This window comes from Homalodisca vitripennis, chromosome 6, assembly GCF_021130785.1.
Source record: "Homalodisca vitripennis isolate AUS2020 chromosome 6, UT_GWSS_2.1, whole genome shotgun sequence".
Lineage (NCBI taxonomy): Eukaryota > Metazoa > Arthropoda > Insecta > Hemiptera > Cicadellidae > Homalodisca > Homalodisca vitripennis.
In genome coordinates, this window is record NC_060212.1 from 117,217,312 (window position 1) to 117,236,252 (window position 18,941).

Sequence of the window (18,941 nt, forward strand, 5' to 3'; positions counted from 1 at the left end):
TTTGTTAACAAAACCACTGATTTTCAGCACAGTACTAATGCTAAAATATCTATTATGACATATGTCTGAAGATCTAATCAAATGGTTAAAAATGGAATTACCCATGAATATTTGGTTGCACGGTTGAAACACCTATTCTGCAAAAGATCTGGGACAAGTACTCCATCCTACTGTGATGGTAGTGTTCCATTGGTTAACAGCAATCTGATAGCAGTACAGGTGGATATGGAGGAAGCAGAGGTCAATCCATCTACAACTGAAATGTTACCAGTCACTGACCAACTACTAAGTGGGGCTGACTCATCAAACGTATGTGATGTGGTTTTAGTTGTGTTGGGCATCTTCATATTTAGTGAGACGCTAAAGCAGAGTAACTGTGCTGATGGTCTAAGTGCTCTTTCATATTCCGATAATGTAAGTAGTGCTAAAGAAGACTCCCTTTCAATAGAAAACAGATCTATGAACAGTTAATTTAATAAACAAGGTGTTAAATTTAAATCATTGTACAGAATTTTAATGTGTCACTAGCGTAAGTAACATCAAAATTTACAGTTAAGAGTTTCTTTATCACAGCATTGGAGAATAAAGTTTTTTTTTATAATTATTGCAAACACAGCATAAATTACATAAAATCTCAAATGATACATATAGTATGAGAATAATTTAAAAGTATTCTTCCTTAATATTCATGCCTTATTAATATTAAAAGTAATAAAATAACAATTTTTGACAGTTTTTTTACACGATTTAAATAATCCTAAATTGATTTTCGTCATGGAACATTGGCATGGAGTGATAAAACTTTTTCTTTCCATGTGGATATTACTGTGCAAGTGCATTCAATAGAAGTAATCATATTAGGGGGGGGCCTCATTGCCTGGACAATGTTTTATATTCAATTGAAGAATGTTTTCATTCTTATATGTTTTTTATTTAACTTTTTATTTTTTGTTATATGAAAATTGTTTTATTATATGAGAAGTAGTAATAAAGCAGAAAATGTTAAATGTACTTAACGATTTAATAGTCTAAGAGTATTTTAAATTTTAATAATTGCTTTATACAATTAAAAAAAAATTTGATACCATACCTGTATGTTTATACCATGTACTTTTATTGAATCAAGTTTACTGATTGATAATTAATTTTAAAATGAATGGTATAACCACGATTTGGTTAAAATTAAGGCAAATCTTTTGCATTACCAAAGAAAAATATGTTGATCAAAGAGTTTTTATATTAAGACGTAAGTTTCTAGCACTGAAAAAGAAGTATAGAGAAGCTATTGTTTTGGGTAAGCGCCATTATAAATCACATAAATCAAAGCAATAAAAAGTGTAAAGCTACATGGGAAGTTATCAACAGCAACAATCATCTTTCAGGTGCTAATTGTAACAGTATCAACATTACCTTATATTTTTAATAATTTTTTCATTAACTCTGTCGGAAATTTAAAAGTTTAGGAAATTCTTCTTTCACTTCAAGAGAATGTTTGCAAAAAACTAACACTAAACTATTACCAGAAACCTTTGAATAGACACATATCAGACCTGAGGATATAAACAAATCTGTTAAAAACCTAAGCAACTCTTGAAAGTAGTAATATAACAATATGTCAAATTAATAACGTTTTGAAAAAAAAAATTGTTCCTAGTATTGTTGTCCCTCTTACATTATGTATTAATCTCTGTTTAAATGAAACTATTTCCCCAAAGTACTTAAAATCTCCAGTTTAAGAATGGTCCCAAAAATAAACCTGAAAGTTATTGCCTCATCTCCAGTTCTAGAATCAGAATCAGAATAATGTTTATTGCCAAATTGCAGTTTGTACAATAAACAACAAAGGCAACATCACATCAACTAGGCCTAACCAATTTAAGTATGTGGCCACAGAAGATCAGCAAGGGTAAAATATGCCTAAAATAATTATTTAAAATATTTCATCTACTGGTGTTTCAAAAAAGTCTTTAAGATTTTTACTAACCAGCTATGTATCACAGCCCTAAAAGTTCTTACATTTACATGACTTGATACAGGTAACCTATTCAACATTTTAATTGCCAAAGGTGACAGACTATTTTGGGCCTTACTTAACCTATATTGAGGTTGGTCAGTACTATGGCTATTTCTTGTAAAATGAGCATGAAACAAACTTCTTTACTGATAGCTGTGAAAATCTGATATCTTGAAGCATTTTCACAGAGTCGGTATCCTTCGGGAGGATCCTCTCTGTAGAATGTGTAATGAGCAGGATGAAACTGCCGAATACCTGCTCTTTGATTATCCTGCAATAGCAAGGGAGCACTACACCATCTTTGGTAGTTAGGTAGTTAGGACAACTTGGAATCTTTATTATCAGAAATTTAAATTTAGATTCTCATATTAATTATCATTCAACTAAGTTATCTAGAGTAATTTTATCTTCTCAGACAGTATACATTCTGTGTTCATACAAATTAAGTGAGAACAAATTATTTTCCCTGTTTTCAATCCATTACAAGATATGAACTTGTAGTGTGGGACAATACAAGTAAGATTAGAAACGTTATTATCCTTCAAAAAAGTCTATAGGAATAATTAATAACTCGCAGCCACTTGAACATTGTAAATCTCTTTTTACTATTTGTAAAATTCAGACCATAATAAACCTGTATTTCTTTGATCTTATGACAATATTTTTAAAAATCCAAAATTAGTATAGCCTAGCAGTATCAAACACTCCCACAATAATATAAATAAGAATGTTGCATTTATCCACTTTAATAGAATAAGTATGACTCTTTATAGCCATTATGTTATTGAATTGAGGAGTATAACTTACAATTAATTGTTACCTTTGGTGTTAAAGTATAATAAAAAGATATTGCTGAGTAAATACTCATAACCCATTTGACGCACTAGACGAGTTCTTCCCATTGAAAAACATTTTATTTTGAATTCCCCAATGCCAATGACTGTGTTCTTTAGGTATTATAGCTTATATTTATGTTTTCAGTTGGCTTGGCCATAAATGAAATTGTCAAATAAGACAGTCAATGATCTGTGTTTTTATGGCAATAACAAATGTTGATTTGGTTTTATTTGATATACTCTACAGAGATGATTAACTAAGTGTTTTTCCACTCTTTGAATATGCTTCCTGAGATGTCCATGTTATGTGATAAGATCCACTTACCGAGCAAACAAACTGTCCTGGAGAGAAATTAAGATGCCAACCTGTATGAAAATGAATAAAATACAAGGTTATTCATCCTTAAGACCTGCAACATTCTCCATCTTTGTGTGTCCATCCAGTTTGAAATAGGACCAAAGTCAAACACAACTGAGGATTCCACCGAACAGTTGAGGCTTTGTTGTTTGATGATGAACCCCATTGCTAAATCATCAGCTCTATAATTTCCCACATTTCCCTCTTGGTCTGGAATGCAACAGAGTTGAACACAGAGAGAAGAAACAACTTTATAATAATCTCAAACCCAGACAAGTTTTCAGCTGAGCACCAGACTCTAATGTCTTTCAAGTTGCCTGGCTATCATATACCACAGAGAAAGGTTCTCACTAGTACACTATCTAATAGCAATGATGGGTCAGAAAACTGTTGGACGAAGATCCGTAAGAACTATCAGCTTCCTACTTGGCATCACCCAATGGTGACATTGGAGCCATCAGTAAACAATTCAAGCTCCATTCATTGAAGGGTTTTACTTCCCTCAAGTTTATAAGTTAGAAATCTGATTAATGAAAATTGTATATCTTCAAAAGTCAGTTTTAATTACACTGATAGAGTTTTCTTGTAAATTAGATTCAGAAAAATTGGAAATCTGTGTGTGAGAAATTCTAATTAAGTAGTAAATTTGGGTGTCACAAAAAATGTATACTCTTTACTAAAGAGATTGTATCAAAAGGGCTTTAACAAGGAAATGCAGACTATGGCTGTTGCAGCCTAATAAGAGTTGAACTGTTTCCAAGCACTGACTTCAAGGGGAAGAAAGCAAATTTTGGGACAGCCCAATTTTATGGCTGTTCACTAGTCTAGTCAAATGAAGAAAAATGATGAGGTAGCAAGAAACACAAGTGGTAGTTCTTTAGGATATTGTTCACAGCCTTCTTGCTTGTAGCAGTCTTGTCTTAATACTTATCACTATATTGGTTGAAACAAATGTTTATAATAAAATATTGAAAAGGAAGTTTTATAAAATTGAATGTTTTTTGATGGGCTATTGATTAAAAATTGCCTTTGGTAGTTAAGGAACATTATGTAAATTATTCAAAAATTAACCTTTAAAAGGCATACATACATTTTTGTCCTTCAACAGGCACACAGGGGTCTACTGGACCCCATGCTTAAAAAATATAAATATAAATAAATTGCATTTATATAAGTTTTGCTTGTTTACTTAGACTGTTAGTATGTGCACACTGGTTAATATATTGCTTAAAAATAATAAATATAACAATTATAAATTTTTTTCTCACAAAACATTGTAATTTTGAGAGGAAAACTCTTTGAATATAGACATGTATATTAGTTTTTAAAAGTTTTAGATGCAAAACTGTATAGTAGCTAACACTTTTTTATATGTAGAAACAATATATGCATGTTTATTCCATCACGGTTATGAGGTATCTTACACAATTTTTTTTATTATAAATAAAATAGCATTAATATCAATATATAATAATATTACATAATATATAATAATATTATAAATTAATATCATTATTAGATTATAAACTAGATTTGTTAAAATTATACTAAGAATGTGATGGTAATATGGATTAACACAAAATTAACTTGACATCAACAAAATTAACTAACAATAAAATTGTCTTAACCTTAACAGAGACTATTGGTTTTTATTATTGTATTTCTTAGTGATGTTTATCATACTTGTTATAAATAAGAGATGACATTATTTATGAAATGTCACAAGTGTTGATTTTTTAAAGAAAACTTGTAAAGAAATGAAAACAGTAACTAGTCTGAGATTCTAACATGGAACTACATCTGTGATTAAGAAAAACATTATATACATTTAATTTTGTTTAACCACAACATCATTTATAATTTAATGAGAAATAAAGTAATGTATAAGAGAAGTAGCTTGCACAAGTTTATTTTAATACAATAAATCTTAAAGTTAGAGAAGATTTTGAAATTATGTTAAAGCTATTATATGTTAAAGCTATTATAAGTCATCTCATAAACTACTTTAATTACATCTGTTGTTTATTCCAAAAGAATATTGGATGTCCAGGTGCCATTGTTGGATGGATATATTTTAAAACATGTGTTTAAAAGGAAATTATCAATGTATTATTTTATTTAGCTAAACTGTGTTTAGGAAAGTCTTATGATTAAATTTATTTTTAACCTTTTTTAATTGCAAATTTATAGTCATATTAGATATTATAATTAGTATTAGGTAAGTCTTAGTATATTTTAAATTCAAATTAATGTTTTTGTTTTAAATGTGATCAAGTGAATTTAACCTTACATGTTGTGCTGTTGTGTTTAGTAGTTTTTACTATTGTTAAAATGTATGTGAATAGACAATCTCATTTGATTAATTTATATGATTTATGATAAACAACCTCAAGGTTCATTTGTTTTTAATTTTGAATCAATTATTTATGTTTTAGTCTTGTAGGCCACCTGATTTAAATCCTCCACCAATCTGCTACAAAGTTGAAAATTGTATGTTACATTGCTATAAATAATTTTTTGTTAGCACAAATATTATTGTTGGTTTCGTTACATCCTGGTACATTTATTAAGTGTTTTATTTTTCATCATAGACATTCCTTTTAGTGTCTTTATTTTAAAAATTTTGGCATGAACTTTCATGAAGTTTTTTTAAATTTCATAAAACATTATATAAAATCTGTAAAATGAAATATTTTTCTATTTGTATTGAATGTAATAATAAATAGCATGATGTTCATAGCATGTTTATATTTAAAGTTTCTCAACCTGCAGTGCGTGTAATTCTTAGTGATCTGAAAAGATGTGGGGGTCAGTTTGAAACAAATTAATTTTTTAACTCTAGAAGTGATCATAATTTTTCTCTTAAGTGTCAGGCGTTTTAGAGCTTTGTGTTTAAGGTGTTTTTTAAATGTGATCTCAACGTACAAAATCTTCTTAGCAATTACTGGGTAATTTCAATTTCTTTCTTATTTTATTAAGACGATTTGGTAGTTTTTAGAAAGTGAGAAACATGAAAAGTAAGTTTGAAGAAAATATTTTGGGGATAAAAGTATCCTTAACTTATTTAATTCATCAATGGAATACCCATTGATCGGTGCGCTAACATGGTCTGAGCTGGAATTTAGGTACTAACTAGAGAGATGTTATTCTTTTTGTGCCAGTATGAGCAGCTCATGTTGAATGATCTGGCGTGAGAGAGTACCGATTACAAATGCCCCTGGCCAATAGTGTGGGCATTGGTGATGCCTTCCACTCCGCTTTACTGGCAGAAAAAATCAAACATCCCTCATGATAGTATCTAAAAATCAAGCTCAGATCACGTAGCACCTCAACCCATCTCCAAGTTGAATGAGATAAAAATCAGGGTACTTTGGGATTATACCTACCACACCCAGACATGAATCGTTATTTGACATTTTGCTTCTACTGATTACTAGATTAGCGTAGTAGAACAATATTTCGTCAATATAAAACAGGAATTGTCTTATCGCAAACCCCTCCCCATCCTCAGACAGAGGTCAAAGTCGAGCGGTCTAGTAGATAACGTGATTGCAGAGTCTCGCCGCCCGTTCAGCTGGTGCTTCGCTTTGTTGTACTTCCGTGTTTTACCCCTACATTTCTCCAAACACGAAAATTCAATAAAAACAAACATCAAAAAACAAAAACTAGACTCTTTATTGAAAAAAAACACACAAAACTTGTTTTTATTCTTGATCACACTCCGCCACCCAAAATGCGAGTGCCTCCGGATATGAGTGCTGAGAGATAGTACCTATCAGTAAAATATCAAATTCTAGGGGGGCTGATCAGAAATATAAATTGAATTGTAATGGAAAGGCAATTATGTACTGTGCAAAAAACTTAAATAATCATGTGGTGCCGCGCGGCCTGCCATAATCGGGATTCTCGAGAAAGATAAGATAACAGCGACAACAATACCGATCACAATACCTGGAAATGCTTGTTGATTGATGGAATGTTAGTTCTGTTACTCAACTACATCGTTTTATAATGTTCCAAGTTCATTGAAAAAAGTTTAAGCGTTGGGGGCATATAACGGAATCTGACCCCATTAACAATTGATAATCTTTGTTAGTTTGTAATTTTGTAATTAAAGAGTTGTTTTTTCGTTCTATCATATTTGTTTCTATAAATTTATATTTTTGCGTTCTTCATACTGGTGTGGTTGGTATAATCCCAAAGTACCAAAATCAGTATGTCATGTGGGAATGAATCTTCTTATCACTTGGCAAGGTCAGCAATGACTTTCCAACACTTAATTTCTATGTTTCTTACATTCTAAGGAATGTCTGATTGTCATTAAAATGTGAAGAAATTGAAGTTAACCCATTACCAAATCTCACAATAATCTTATAATCTCATATCTTGTATTGTTTGCAATGTATATGTTAACTGGTTGAAGTCTCAGGTGGCAGAATTTTATAATGCTGGAATTTCATAACTAGTTCACCACTCTTATAGGTGCCTAAATTTTATGGTGACAATGTTCACAAATAGTTTTTAGTGTCATTTTCAAATACATATGATACAATTATTTTATTTTGTTTTTGTTTATATCAAAACATTATCTACTTTCTGGATAGCCCTAGTATAATCCTTCCGAATTCCTCTTAGATGTTGTCTATGTTCATACTTTTAAGAACAAACTGAAAAATCTAAAAATATGATTGAAAGTTAGTTAAACTGTGTTTGTCTTCTTGCTTGTGTTAGTTGTTAATTTTTACAACTTTGTTCTAGAGCTCGGGAATTAACTGGCTAATAAACTTGAGATTTTACATGTAGCTTCATTCTATGTAGGCAACATTGATTTGATCATGATGTATGTCAATTTATTGAATTTGGTTGAGTGTTAGTGAACTTTAATCTTATGGGTAACCATGATGGCAAAGAGAAAATAACAAAATAAATAAATTTTTAAACAAATTGAGTGCAAACATATGGCATTTTCACATGTGCCGTTTTAACAAATATAGTCTAACTGTCCGCAAGATATCTTGTGACAGATTTAATTAATTTTCATCTGTCTGTCTGCTGAACATTTCAAGAATGAAATGAACAATAAACTTGAAATTATGAATGCAACATCAGTGATGCCTATTACTTGACATGTTTCGTGGCTTCAACTTTGTTAATGATGTAATACTATAAACATTCAATATTTCAATGTCACATTCATTAGTTTTATTTAATGACTAGTTGCAGTGAATAGTGGTATTTAAATTGAATGAAATTTGGAAAGAAAATATAAAATGGATAAAATATATCTAAAAGTTTGCAATTTTACATGTGTTATTGACTTATTATATATTATTAAATGAGAAATTTTCATATAAAAGAAGGAAAACCCTTTAGATAATGTTATTACAATTAAATCAAATATAATTTAATAATCTGTTGACGAGTGTGCCAAAAGTAACAAAACATGCATACAGCTTTTTACATTTGGTCCTATATGAGGTAGCATAGATAGTACTGAGAACTAGTTTTCTTACCGACTTACTGCGACACCTACAGGAGGTTTTTTAAAATGTTGTAGGACAAAACAGTTTTCTTCAAAGACATTGTGATAATGCCCCTGTGTAAAGATCCTATTAGTGTATGGTGGTTGCTATTTAACTTGGCACATTATTGCTAGCAATTTTAAGCATGAAATATGTTACTGATAAATACACACTGTTTATGGTGTGTATGTCGTAATGCACGTCACAATGGTAAAAATGCAGACTGCAGAAATTTTAGTTTATTTTTTTATACCACTTTTTGATGCTGTTGTTTTTTTCCACTCTTAGGATAAGAAGCTTATAAATTGCACTTAGTCCTGTAAGAACGTTAGTGCTGCTTTCAGAATGACAGGATGGGTAAGATTAGGGGGTAGGGGCCGCCTCATATCGAGATCCATGAGGAAGAATTAGGGCACTAATCACAAAGTCATGTCCACCCCCCGGAAAAAGGGGAAGCCGGCTCTGAACCAGCCTCTCCAGTCAAAGCAGGCAGGGGATGGTACAACTTTGTTGAGGCTAGCAAGAACCTCTGATAGTTAGGGAACGAACCCCACCAAACTCCAACAGTCATCTTCTGCAGTATACTAGACCTATCAAATTACCCTTGCACCCCATATTCTCAACATTTGCTGTTAGTGATGTGCCGCTCTTGGACATCCATAATGTTGGCCAGATTTAAGTGACACATCGGTTTTTGCTGTGCCCAGTGGTGGGTTCAACTGGAAGGTATAAACCAGCCAGAAGTGATCCCTGCTGGGTAATTGTATTTCTTAATGAAATTTGCAAATAAAGAATATTGTCTGTAGCATGATTTTTACTTTTCAGATCAGCTAGACCGAGCATTTGTAGTCTTTCGAAATGCTTGCCAAGACGACGGGTTGCTGTTTACGACAAGGCTTCACCTACTAGAATTAGTTGAGCTGCGAGCAAATCAGTGGTCTAATTCTGACAATACTCTGGTGTACTACTCAGCGAAAATGGCAGCCACAGATGTGAGTTGTTACATGAATCTTGCTAGTTAGTGTTGTAGTTTGTTGTACAATAGTCAAAATAATATTTATTGATTGATAATACTGTTAAGCAAGGGTGTTATACAATATTGCACTAAATGGATGTGTTTGTATTTTAAGTTATCCTATTGTTTCTTTGTATAAAGTTTGTTATTGACAATGGAAGGTTCCTTCCAGAAAGGACACTCATCACTATTGTAGATGGAAAAATCATCATGACTTACTTTTAATAAAATTAAAAGACACATGGAAGGTTCCTTTCAGAAAGGACATTCATCACTATTCTACCTGGAAAATCATCATCATCATGACTTACTTTTAATAAGATTAAAAAAAACATAGTACTCACGTTTTTATGACGCTTGAATTGTTCATTAAATTGCAAGAAAATGCACAGTAGGTGCCTTTGAAAAAGTTTTAAGTTGTAATAAAAACTGGATAAAGGAAAATGTTTTTTACTCCATTTATGAATTTTCAGCCTGTGACATCGGTACCTTAATTATTTAGATTATATATGTTAATTTAGTAAATGTTACTTAAATCTTTGTTTGTCATATTTATAAAATTATTGTTATATATTTTGTGTTGTTGTAATTTATTGTTCTTATTAATTGTTTTGGATTTTATCATTATTTTACTTATTTAAATCTAGATATTATTAATTTTAATATTATAATATTACAAACAACTTTGAAATTTTATTTTCTAGACTTATGACCATACTATGTAATACCACACTTATATCTAGATGACTTATGTGACAAAGTCTATTGTAACGGCAATAAAGAATTTGAAAGGTTTGAACCACCAAGGTAATAGAATTTGGGCATTTGCTATCGTTATGTGTTACAAAATATATTACACTTGTTACAGAGTATTACACATTTTGTAACATGTAAACAATATCCGAAATCCTATCATCCAGTTTTTATAACAATGGTTTCCAATTATTAAACTAACGAGCCTTGGATGTCTGAGTAAAGACTTGCATTAAATAAATTATGTCTTAAGTCAAGAGTCAAATTATTAGGTACATTTAATTCCTAAACATTTTTATGAGAAATGTTGATTGTTACCAATTTGAATTTCTGTTTGATTTTTAGATCGAACCATTTGTTACGACTCCCGACGCAAATACGACAACTCCATTGCCTCTTCCTTCTCCTTCTTCCCCTATCCCTCCAGCCCTCGGACCTGGGGAAGTGCTCAAGACATCTGGAAAATTCCCTAAGCCAACGAAGGTTCCAGGGAAAAATTACTGCAAAGATGAAGTCGTGATTCGAAATGCAGATTCTGGAAAAGGTGAGATTGTGTTTCTGTCAATAAATTTATATATTACTTTGGTCAACATAAATATAATATTTTGAACTCCCTGCATGTTTAGTTTATTTTTATTTACATTCAATTCTCCTCCAAGCCAAATACCCAAGCTTCTTGATTATTTTGTTAGTGTTGTTCTTGTAATATAATTTTACATAAAAACTTTTTCATTACAGATTGTAAAGGTAATTTTAATGCTGTGATAGGTAAAATGTTGTAAGATATAAAAATATTAACAATTACTGTTGTATGAAGAATCTTGGAGCATTGGAAAAAAGTTATCATCACTGGTAAATTACTATTGTATAACACACCAGTGATCAAAGTTTAGCTTATACTGAATGCTTCAGCTGTCTCAAACTGATTACAGATCAAGTATTCGACAAACCAAATGGGAATAAATGTATATCCGCCTTCTACAAATGTCAAATTTAAATGCAGTAAAAATATTTTTAACAGCCTTTATTGTACCACTAACTGAAAATGACTGGTTTGAATAATTTCTACATCAGGGCCATATTACGTAAATTTAAAATTTATTTATTTTTCTATTAAATCTAGAGTAAATAGGAAATTTACTTTTACATACTCCATTTTGTACATTATTGCTAACTCTTTCCACTTGAATATCACTGCTCTGATGACATTGTGCGTCATTGTTTCTGCCAAAGCTGTTCCAACTCTGGTATTTGAGAAACAGGTAAAGAATTATATTTATTTCCCGCTGGGAAGTAGCATGATTTTTTTTGTCGTAACATTCTGTGAGCAGCTGACAACACTATACAGTTTGTTTTTCGTTATGAATTTTGAATGCTGTGCAGTGCTTTTGTTGGTATTTTATTCATTTTTATAATTTGAGTTTATTTTCAATTACTACTACTTAAATATTATGTACTATTACTATTACTCCATGTCTACTTTTAGATTTTAGAGAAATAGAGTATGAGGTAGGCTTTGTTTAGTGTGGATTTCACTAAAATATGTTCTCAGATTTGAATATAATCAATATATTATCAAATGAAATTGCTGTTATATACAGGGTTAGCCAGTGAAACGGGAAGATTTAAATAAGTAACTAATTCTTTAAGAAAATTAATTTTATCATTTAATGGTTATAAATATAAAGAAAAAAGATAGCTCTTTACTGTAACAGTAAGTGAAAAACATTATTTTTCGAATATAACACTTGTCATATGTCCTCCATTGGAATCTATGCACTGCTGCAGGTGGGCCTGGAAGTTTCTCATAACATTTTGTAGCATATTGACTGGTATTCCTTCGATTTCATCCCGAATTCGTTTTTTTAGGGCAGGGGTAGTTCTAGATGGATCGTTCTAAAAAGCTCTTGTTTTTAAGTAACCCCACAGAAAAAAGTCACAGGCTGTCAAATCTGGAGAGCGAGGGGGCCAAGGGATATTCCCGTTTCGGGAAATGACGCCACCTGGAAACAAAGCATTCATAGCAACTCTTGCAGTGTGGCTTGTTGCCCCATCTTGTTGGAACATTGTGTGTTCATTCACTGGAAAATGGGAGAGTTGTGGCGTAAGAAAGTTCTGGATCATTACAACGTAACGCACAGAGTTAACAGTCACAGCACTTCCATTGCTATCCTCAAAGAAAAATGGGCCTATGATTCCTCTTGCTGACATTGCGCACCAAACCGTCACTTTTTCAGCATGAAGAGGCGTTTTATAAAGTGCGCCAGGGTTTTCCTCCAACCATAATCTGAAATTTTATTTATTAACAAAACCAGAGAGGTGGAAATGCGCCTCATCGCTCATCCACAAGTTGTTTACTTGGTCAACATTTTCTTTAAGTCTTCTGGCCATTTCCTCACAAAATTGTAATCGTTTCTGATGGTCAGTTGGTTTGAGATATTGCACAAGCTGTATTTTGTATGGGTGACAATTTAAATCTTGATGAAGAATACTTCTCACTGAAGTGTTACTTATTCCAAGGCGTAGAGCATGTTGTTTGGCAGATCGGCGTGGACTTCTGAGCATTGCCTGTTGAACAGTAGCGATATTTTGAGGGGTTCGAACTCCCACCTCATTTTTTAGACGTTGATCCAGTTTGTTCAAGGTTGTTTATCCACGAACGAATTGCGTTATCCGAAGGAACAGGCCTGTTGCGCGGTATGTTGAAATGGAGTCGAAAAGAATGTCGTGTTTTCACCAAACTCTCACCATTCATATAATACGCTTTAACCGCGTATCCGCGATATTCACCCGTCCAACACTCCATCTCAACTAAATGGCAGGACACGTAGGTAGAAAGGAGCCGGCCACTATTACCCACATCACTAACATTCCAACTGTCAAGGCCATCTCCAATCTTCCCGTTTCACTGGCTAACCCTTACATTAATTTTATAGTAATCTCAATGTTTTAAAATGTTTCAAAATATATTTGCTGCATTCTCCATGTGTTAGACCACGAGACAATGTAGAAAGGCATGTAAATTTATTTTACTTTTTATGTCAATACCTTTGTCTGTAATCAAATTAAGTCAGTTGACGTGAAACGATAGATACAAAGCTATTAAAGTTAGTTAAGGTATGTTGTTTACATACCATACATTTTGAGCTGTTAAATTATAGTGCCATTAAGAAATTGACCTAACTTTCTAACCATCAAAGTGCAGCAAGGAATAATTGCCACTTATTGAAACTGGAATTTAGTCCATTTATAATATTTCACAACTTTTAAGTTGTCACTTAAAATAAAGAGTTTTAAATATACATCTACATCCTGTAACATTTAGGAGATTAAACATTTTTTAACCAGAGGCCAAAAATAGTATTATATTATGTTAGGATTTTGTAATTGAACAAAATCATTAACACATAACACACTTTCATTATTTGAATAATACCAGGATCATCCGTAAAGTAAATAACGTTTTGACCTTACATTTTTATCATGTAGTCCTCCTACAATACTCCTAATTTGTCAATTGATATTGTAGTCTTAATTTTAATCCAATGTGATTAACAATTCTCTAAGGACATTTTTTACTGTTCATTTGTGGAAAACATGCAAGATTCCTGCCAAATATAAGTTATAGATAAACAACCGTTTTTTTTTTTTTTTTTTTTTTTTTTTTTTTTTTTTTTATTTTTTTTTTTTTTTTTGTTACAGAGGGCCAGGTTTCCTAGGCCTGGTAGTTGCCTCTCAGCCATCCGGCTTATTGTGCACCCTCTCCCAGGTTTAAGTTGTATCAAATCCCAGGCCTTTACAAAACCATGAGATCTTCTGAACAATGCTTTCCTGTTCCAACCCCTCTTCCGTATGCATAAGAACACCTAGGGATCTTGAGCGTTTGCTCTGTAATGGCGGACATTCAAATATGACGTGCTTGGCTGTTTCGTCAGCCTCGCCACATTTCCTGCACAGTGTTTCCTGAACTGGAATACCTATTCTGTTCAAGTGACTTCGGAATATCCAATGACCTGTAATAAAACCAGTCACCTTTCTGATCTCCGTTCTACTCATTCTAAGGGCATCTGCTGCAATGTTCCTTGATGGTCCCTTGAGCATCCGCTTTGCTTGTACATTCCCCTCAGTATTTCTCCAATGTAGTAGGTGTTTGTTAGCCATCCACTTGGTAACTGATCTACGTGCTAAGTTATATGAGACCCCACACGTTGGTTCAGGACCGGTAAGAAGACAGTTGGCTCCCAAGTTAGCGCAACTGTCTGCCCCTTCATTTCCTGTGATTCCTCTATGTCCAGGCACCCAAGTTAGAATAACTTTATTGGTTTTCGCCAGAAATTTCAAGACCTTATGGCATTCCCAGACTGTCTTCGAATTACAGTCGTGGTTGGCCAAGGCCTGCAGAGCAGCCCTGCTGTCCGAGTTAATGTAGATGTTTTTGCCTTTGTAGCCCCTTTCCACATTAACTCTTGCACATTCTGCAAGGGCTGTAACTTCAGCCTGAAAGACAGTTGCCAGTTTACCTAGGCTAAAGCTTAAGTTAACCCTCGGTCTGGCTCTCCAGACCCCTGCCCCAGTACCCTTCAGAGTCTTTGACCCGTCCGTGTACCAGGTTACAGCCTTCTTCATGTAGTCAGGCTCACCTTTTGACCATTCCTTCCTTTCAACAATGTTGACTTGAAATGGTTTTCCCCAGTCCATAACCTTTGCCATTCTGTCAGACATCATTTCTAGAATATCCAGTTTGAGAATGTCAACGATCTTGGAGTGCTTACTAGCATGGTGATGATGCCAGTTCCCATTGCACTTCAGTCTGTAGGCAGCCATCCTAGCCTCTCCTATGACGAATATGTCTAGGAGTGGGAGGTTTAGCACTATTTCCATAGCAGCGGTTGGTGTTCCTCTCATGGCACCCGTTGTCCCCAAGCATGCCAACCGCTGTACCTTTGACAGGTTTTTTGCGGCAGTCACCTGTTGGACTTTTGGCCACCATACCACTGAGCCATACACCATCATTGGCCCAATGACTCTGGTGTACAGCCAATGTGACATGTCGGGTCTAAGCCCCCATGTGCATCCTACCGCACGTCTCACCATCATCAATGTAGTCTGAGATCGTCTGATTATGTATTCCAGATGACAATTCCAGGTGAGTTTATCATCCAGTTTGACACCTAGATATTTGAACTCCCTGCTTAACTGTATCTGGCCCCCACATAGGACTGGCTGTGTGATTTCCAGTTTCCTTCTTCTTGTAAATGGTATCATGACGGTCTTCGAAGGATTTACTGAAAGTCCTTCTTCGTCACACCATCGCTCCACAATGGCCAGTGCTCTCTGCATCATTTCCAGACACGTAACCATATGCTTGCCTCTTATGAGTATGACAACATCATCTGCATAGCCTTGAGCATACATACCCTGTTCATTCAGAGTCCAGAGTAAGTCATCCACAACTATGTTCCACAGGCTTGGTGATAATACACCTCCTTGTGGACATCCTCGCTGTGTTTTGACTTCTCTTGTGACTGCGCACAGAGATGCCTGTGCTCTTCTGCTCTTAAGCATGTTACTTATCCACCTAACAACAGTTTTCTCCGTACCCCTGGATGTAAGCTTAGACACTATAGAGTGAGTACTCGTATTATCAAAAGCTCCTTCTATATCCAGGGACACTGCTAAAGCTATTTCCTTTTGTTCAATAGCTTGCTCAATCTTGCCAACCAGACAGTGTAGGGCTGTTTCACAAGATTTACCTTTTTGATAGGCATGTTGATTTGGATGTAAGGGACGATTGATGAGGACTGTGTCCCTTAAATGCCTATCCAGAACCTTCTCCATGGTCTTGACGAAGAAGGATGTTAGGCTTATTGGTCTATAAGCCTTTGCAACCTCATAGGAGGGTTTGCCTGGCTTCGGGATAAATATAACCCTAGAGGTCCTCCAAGATGAGGGTATGACTCCTGTCACTAGACTAGTTCGAAACAGTCGTAGGAGCAGAGGTATCACCAAGTCCCCACTCTCCTGCAGTAAAGCGGGAAAAATGCCATCGGTACCTGGTGATTTGAACGGCTTAAAAGACTCCAGGGCCTGTTTTATCCCTAAATAGTTGATAACAGTCTTTGCACAGTTCCAGTCCTCCTTAGACGAGCTATCTCTAGGTTCTCGCCGCCATTCACTAACAACTGTTTCACTGGTTTGAAACGATCCTGGGAAGTGTGTATTCAGTAAACACTGAAGAGTCTCCTCAGGATCCTTGGTGTGAGTCCCATCTTCCCTATAGTATCCACCACATTTGTGGGGCTTCGAGCTAGGACTTTTTGGAGTTTTGCGCAGTCAGGAGCCTTATCAATACTCTGACAGAATTCTCTCCATGAGTTTCTCTTAGCTCTTCTCACCTCTTTATTGTACTCTGTTAGGGCAGCAGAGTACCTATCCCAGTTCCCTGCACGTTTGCATGTATTATATGCTCTGCGAAGGTTTTTCCTCAAAGTTTCCAGCCCCTGGTTCCACCAACATGCTTTTTTCTTTGAGTTTTTCTCAATCACGGGGCAGGCTTTGTGGTACGATACTATCATGGCGTTTTGCAAAGAGTTCGCCATGTCCTCGACCCCTTGCCCCTGATACCCATTTTCCCTTACTAGATTGCTTTTTAGCTCTGCATTGAAAGCTACCCAATCTGTTTTCTTTGGGTTTCTATAGGTCTCCTTTATTTTATACGACCTCATGTCAAAGGATACTTATGATCTGAAGCAGATGCTTCATCTAGCACACTCCAGTTTAAAACTTTAGTTGCAATATAGTTGCTAGTCAGAGTTATATCTAAGACCTCTTCTCTTACCCCTGTACCTCTTCTTTGTACAAAAGTTGGTTTACGGCCTTGATTCATAATAACTAAGTTAGATTCTACTATGAAATTCAAGAGGCACTCACCCCGATTGTTGATGTTGCTGCTCCCCCAAGCGGTGTGGTGGGGATTCGCGTCACAACCGACAATCAGGTGCCTCCGCGTAAGGGTTCCGAACTCCACAATCGGCCTCATCTCCGCAGTTGGCGGTGGTTCTGGAGAATCGTATGGGAGGTAAACCGATGCAAACAGGATTCTGATGTTGCTATCACCTGTCTGCAAGTGAACCTCTGTCACGGATGTGTCTCTAGAACACATTTGTGCCATTTTTAGTGATTTGATTTTGTTACTGACATATACATGCTCTAGGGTTGTTACTGCCAGAATCATATATCAAATTACCTTTAGCGGTGCTCATCCCCATCACACGGCTGCCAACGGTCCATGGTTCTTGGATCAGGACCACGCCTATGTCGTCAGCCAGGATCTTCTGGCAAAGTGTTGCCGTAGCTGCTCTGCTGGGGTGTAAGTTTATCTGGAGCACCGCTGTCATCCACTATTGATCGTTACCTCCCTGCAGCTTGAAGGTGATCCTGTCGCTACCCAAAAATGGGTGCATCGCCAGAGTCTTCAGCTTCTTCAGGGAGTCTTCGTCCACATGAAGGACCATGAATTCGCCGTTGGTACTAGATTTCCCTCCAACAACAGTCCATTGATCCGTGTCAAGGTCATTCTGGTTTTTGAGGGCTTCGAACAGCTCTTGCTTGCTGTCCACCTCGATGTCCTTAGGGATAAAAGTGGATACTTTGAACATCCTTACCAGGCTTTTAGCTGGGCCCATTTTCAGCTGAACTCCTTCGAAAGGACTCAGCTCCTGGACCTGCTTCTCCAGCCACACCTTTGTTTCTGTGTTAACACAGCCGACCACTATCGCTCCACCTTCAACATGACAGCTGGACATCCTAACGTTTTTGCCCTTAAAGGCGCGTTTGCCCAGCACTTTCTTCAGGTTGTTGGCTTCTTCCGTCGATAGCTTCTCTTCTGGGTGTTCAAGCCGGACAATAGCCAGCTTCTCCACAGAGATCCTTTCGGCATATGTTTCGGGTGTCTTCTTAGTGACACCTCCATCATGCCTCTTCCTTCTTTTCTCCCCTCCCTTTGCTTGTTCTTCAGGTGTCAGCTGCGATCGCAGCCTCTTCACACCTGCATAGCTTGGGGTTTGTTGTTTTTGGGCTGGTACGGAATGAGTTTTCCCTTGCTCTGAGGCCCCAACAACAACCAAGTTCCCTTTTGAGGAACCGGCTTCGTTGTGTGGTTTCATCAGAGCTCGGTTTTTCTCTTCCCACCTCTTCTGCCTTTCTTTACGGGGGATTATCGGCTCACCTCTAGCGATAGCCTCTTCTATCCTCCGCTTTCGTAGTTCGCCTCTCGAGAGCCGCTTCTTTTTTGGCTCTTCCGGCCGAACTTCGCCTTCTGACAAGAGAAGTCTGTCTTTCTCCATTGGGGTCATCTCAGCCACTCTTAGTTGCTCAATCGGTAGCTCTTCTGGTTGAGTTTCGCTTACCTCTTGAGTTTCACTTTTGTTTTTGTTTAGTTTTT

The 18,941-nt window shown here is 35.5% G+C and overlaps 1 protein-coding gene across 9 annotated transcripts in view; it reads left to right on the forward strand.

Moving 5' to 3' along the window:
* Window positions 1–18,941, forward strand: part of LOC124364793 (eukaryotic translation initiation factor 4E-binding protein Mextli) — a 99,284-nt gene that overhangs the window by 29,984 nt on the left and 50,359 nt on the right. For 8 of the 9 annotated variants that reach the window (XM_046820552.1, XM_046820548.1, XM_046820545.1 and 5 more), the window contains exons 4-5: window positions 9,556–9,722; window positions 10,844–11,042. In XM_046820552.1, coding sequence (XP_046676508.1) covers window positions 9,556–9,722; window positions 10,844–11,042 — 366 coding nt within the window. Of the gene's footprint in view, window positions 1–5,286; window positions 5,427–9,555; window positions 9,723–10,843; window positions 11,043–18,941 lie in introns of those variants that run through there. The other variant, XM_046820553.1, reaches the window with a different exon arrangement.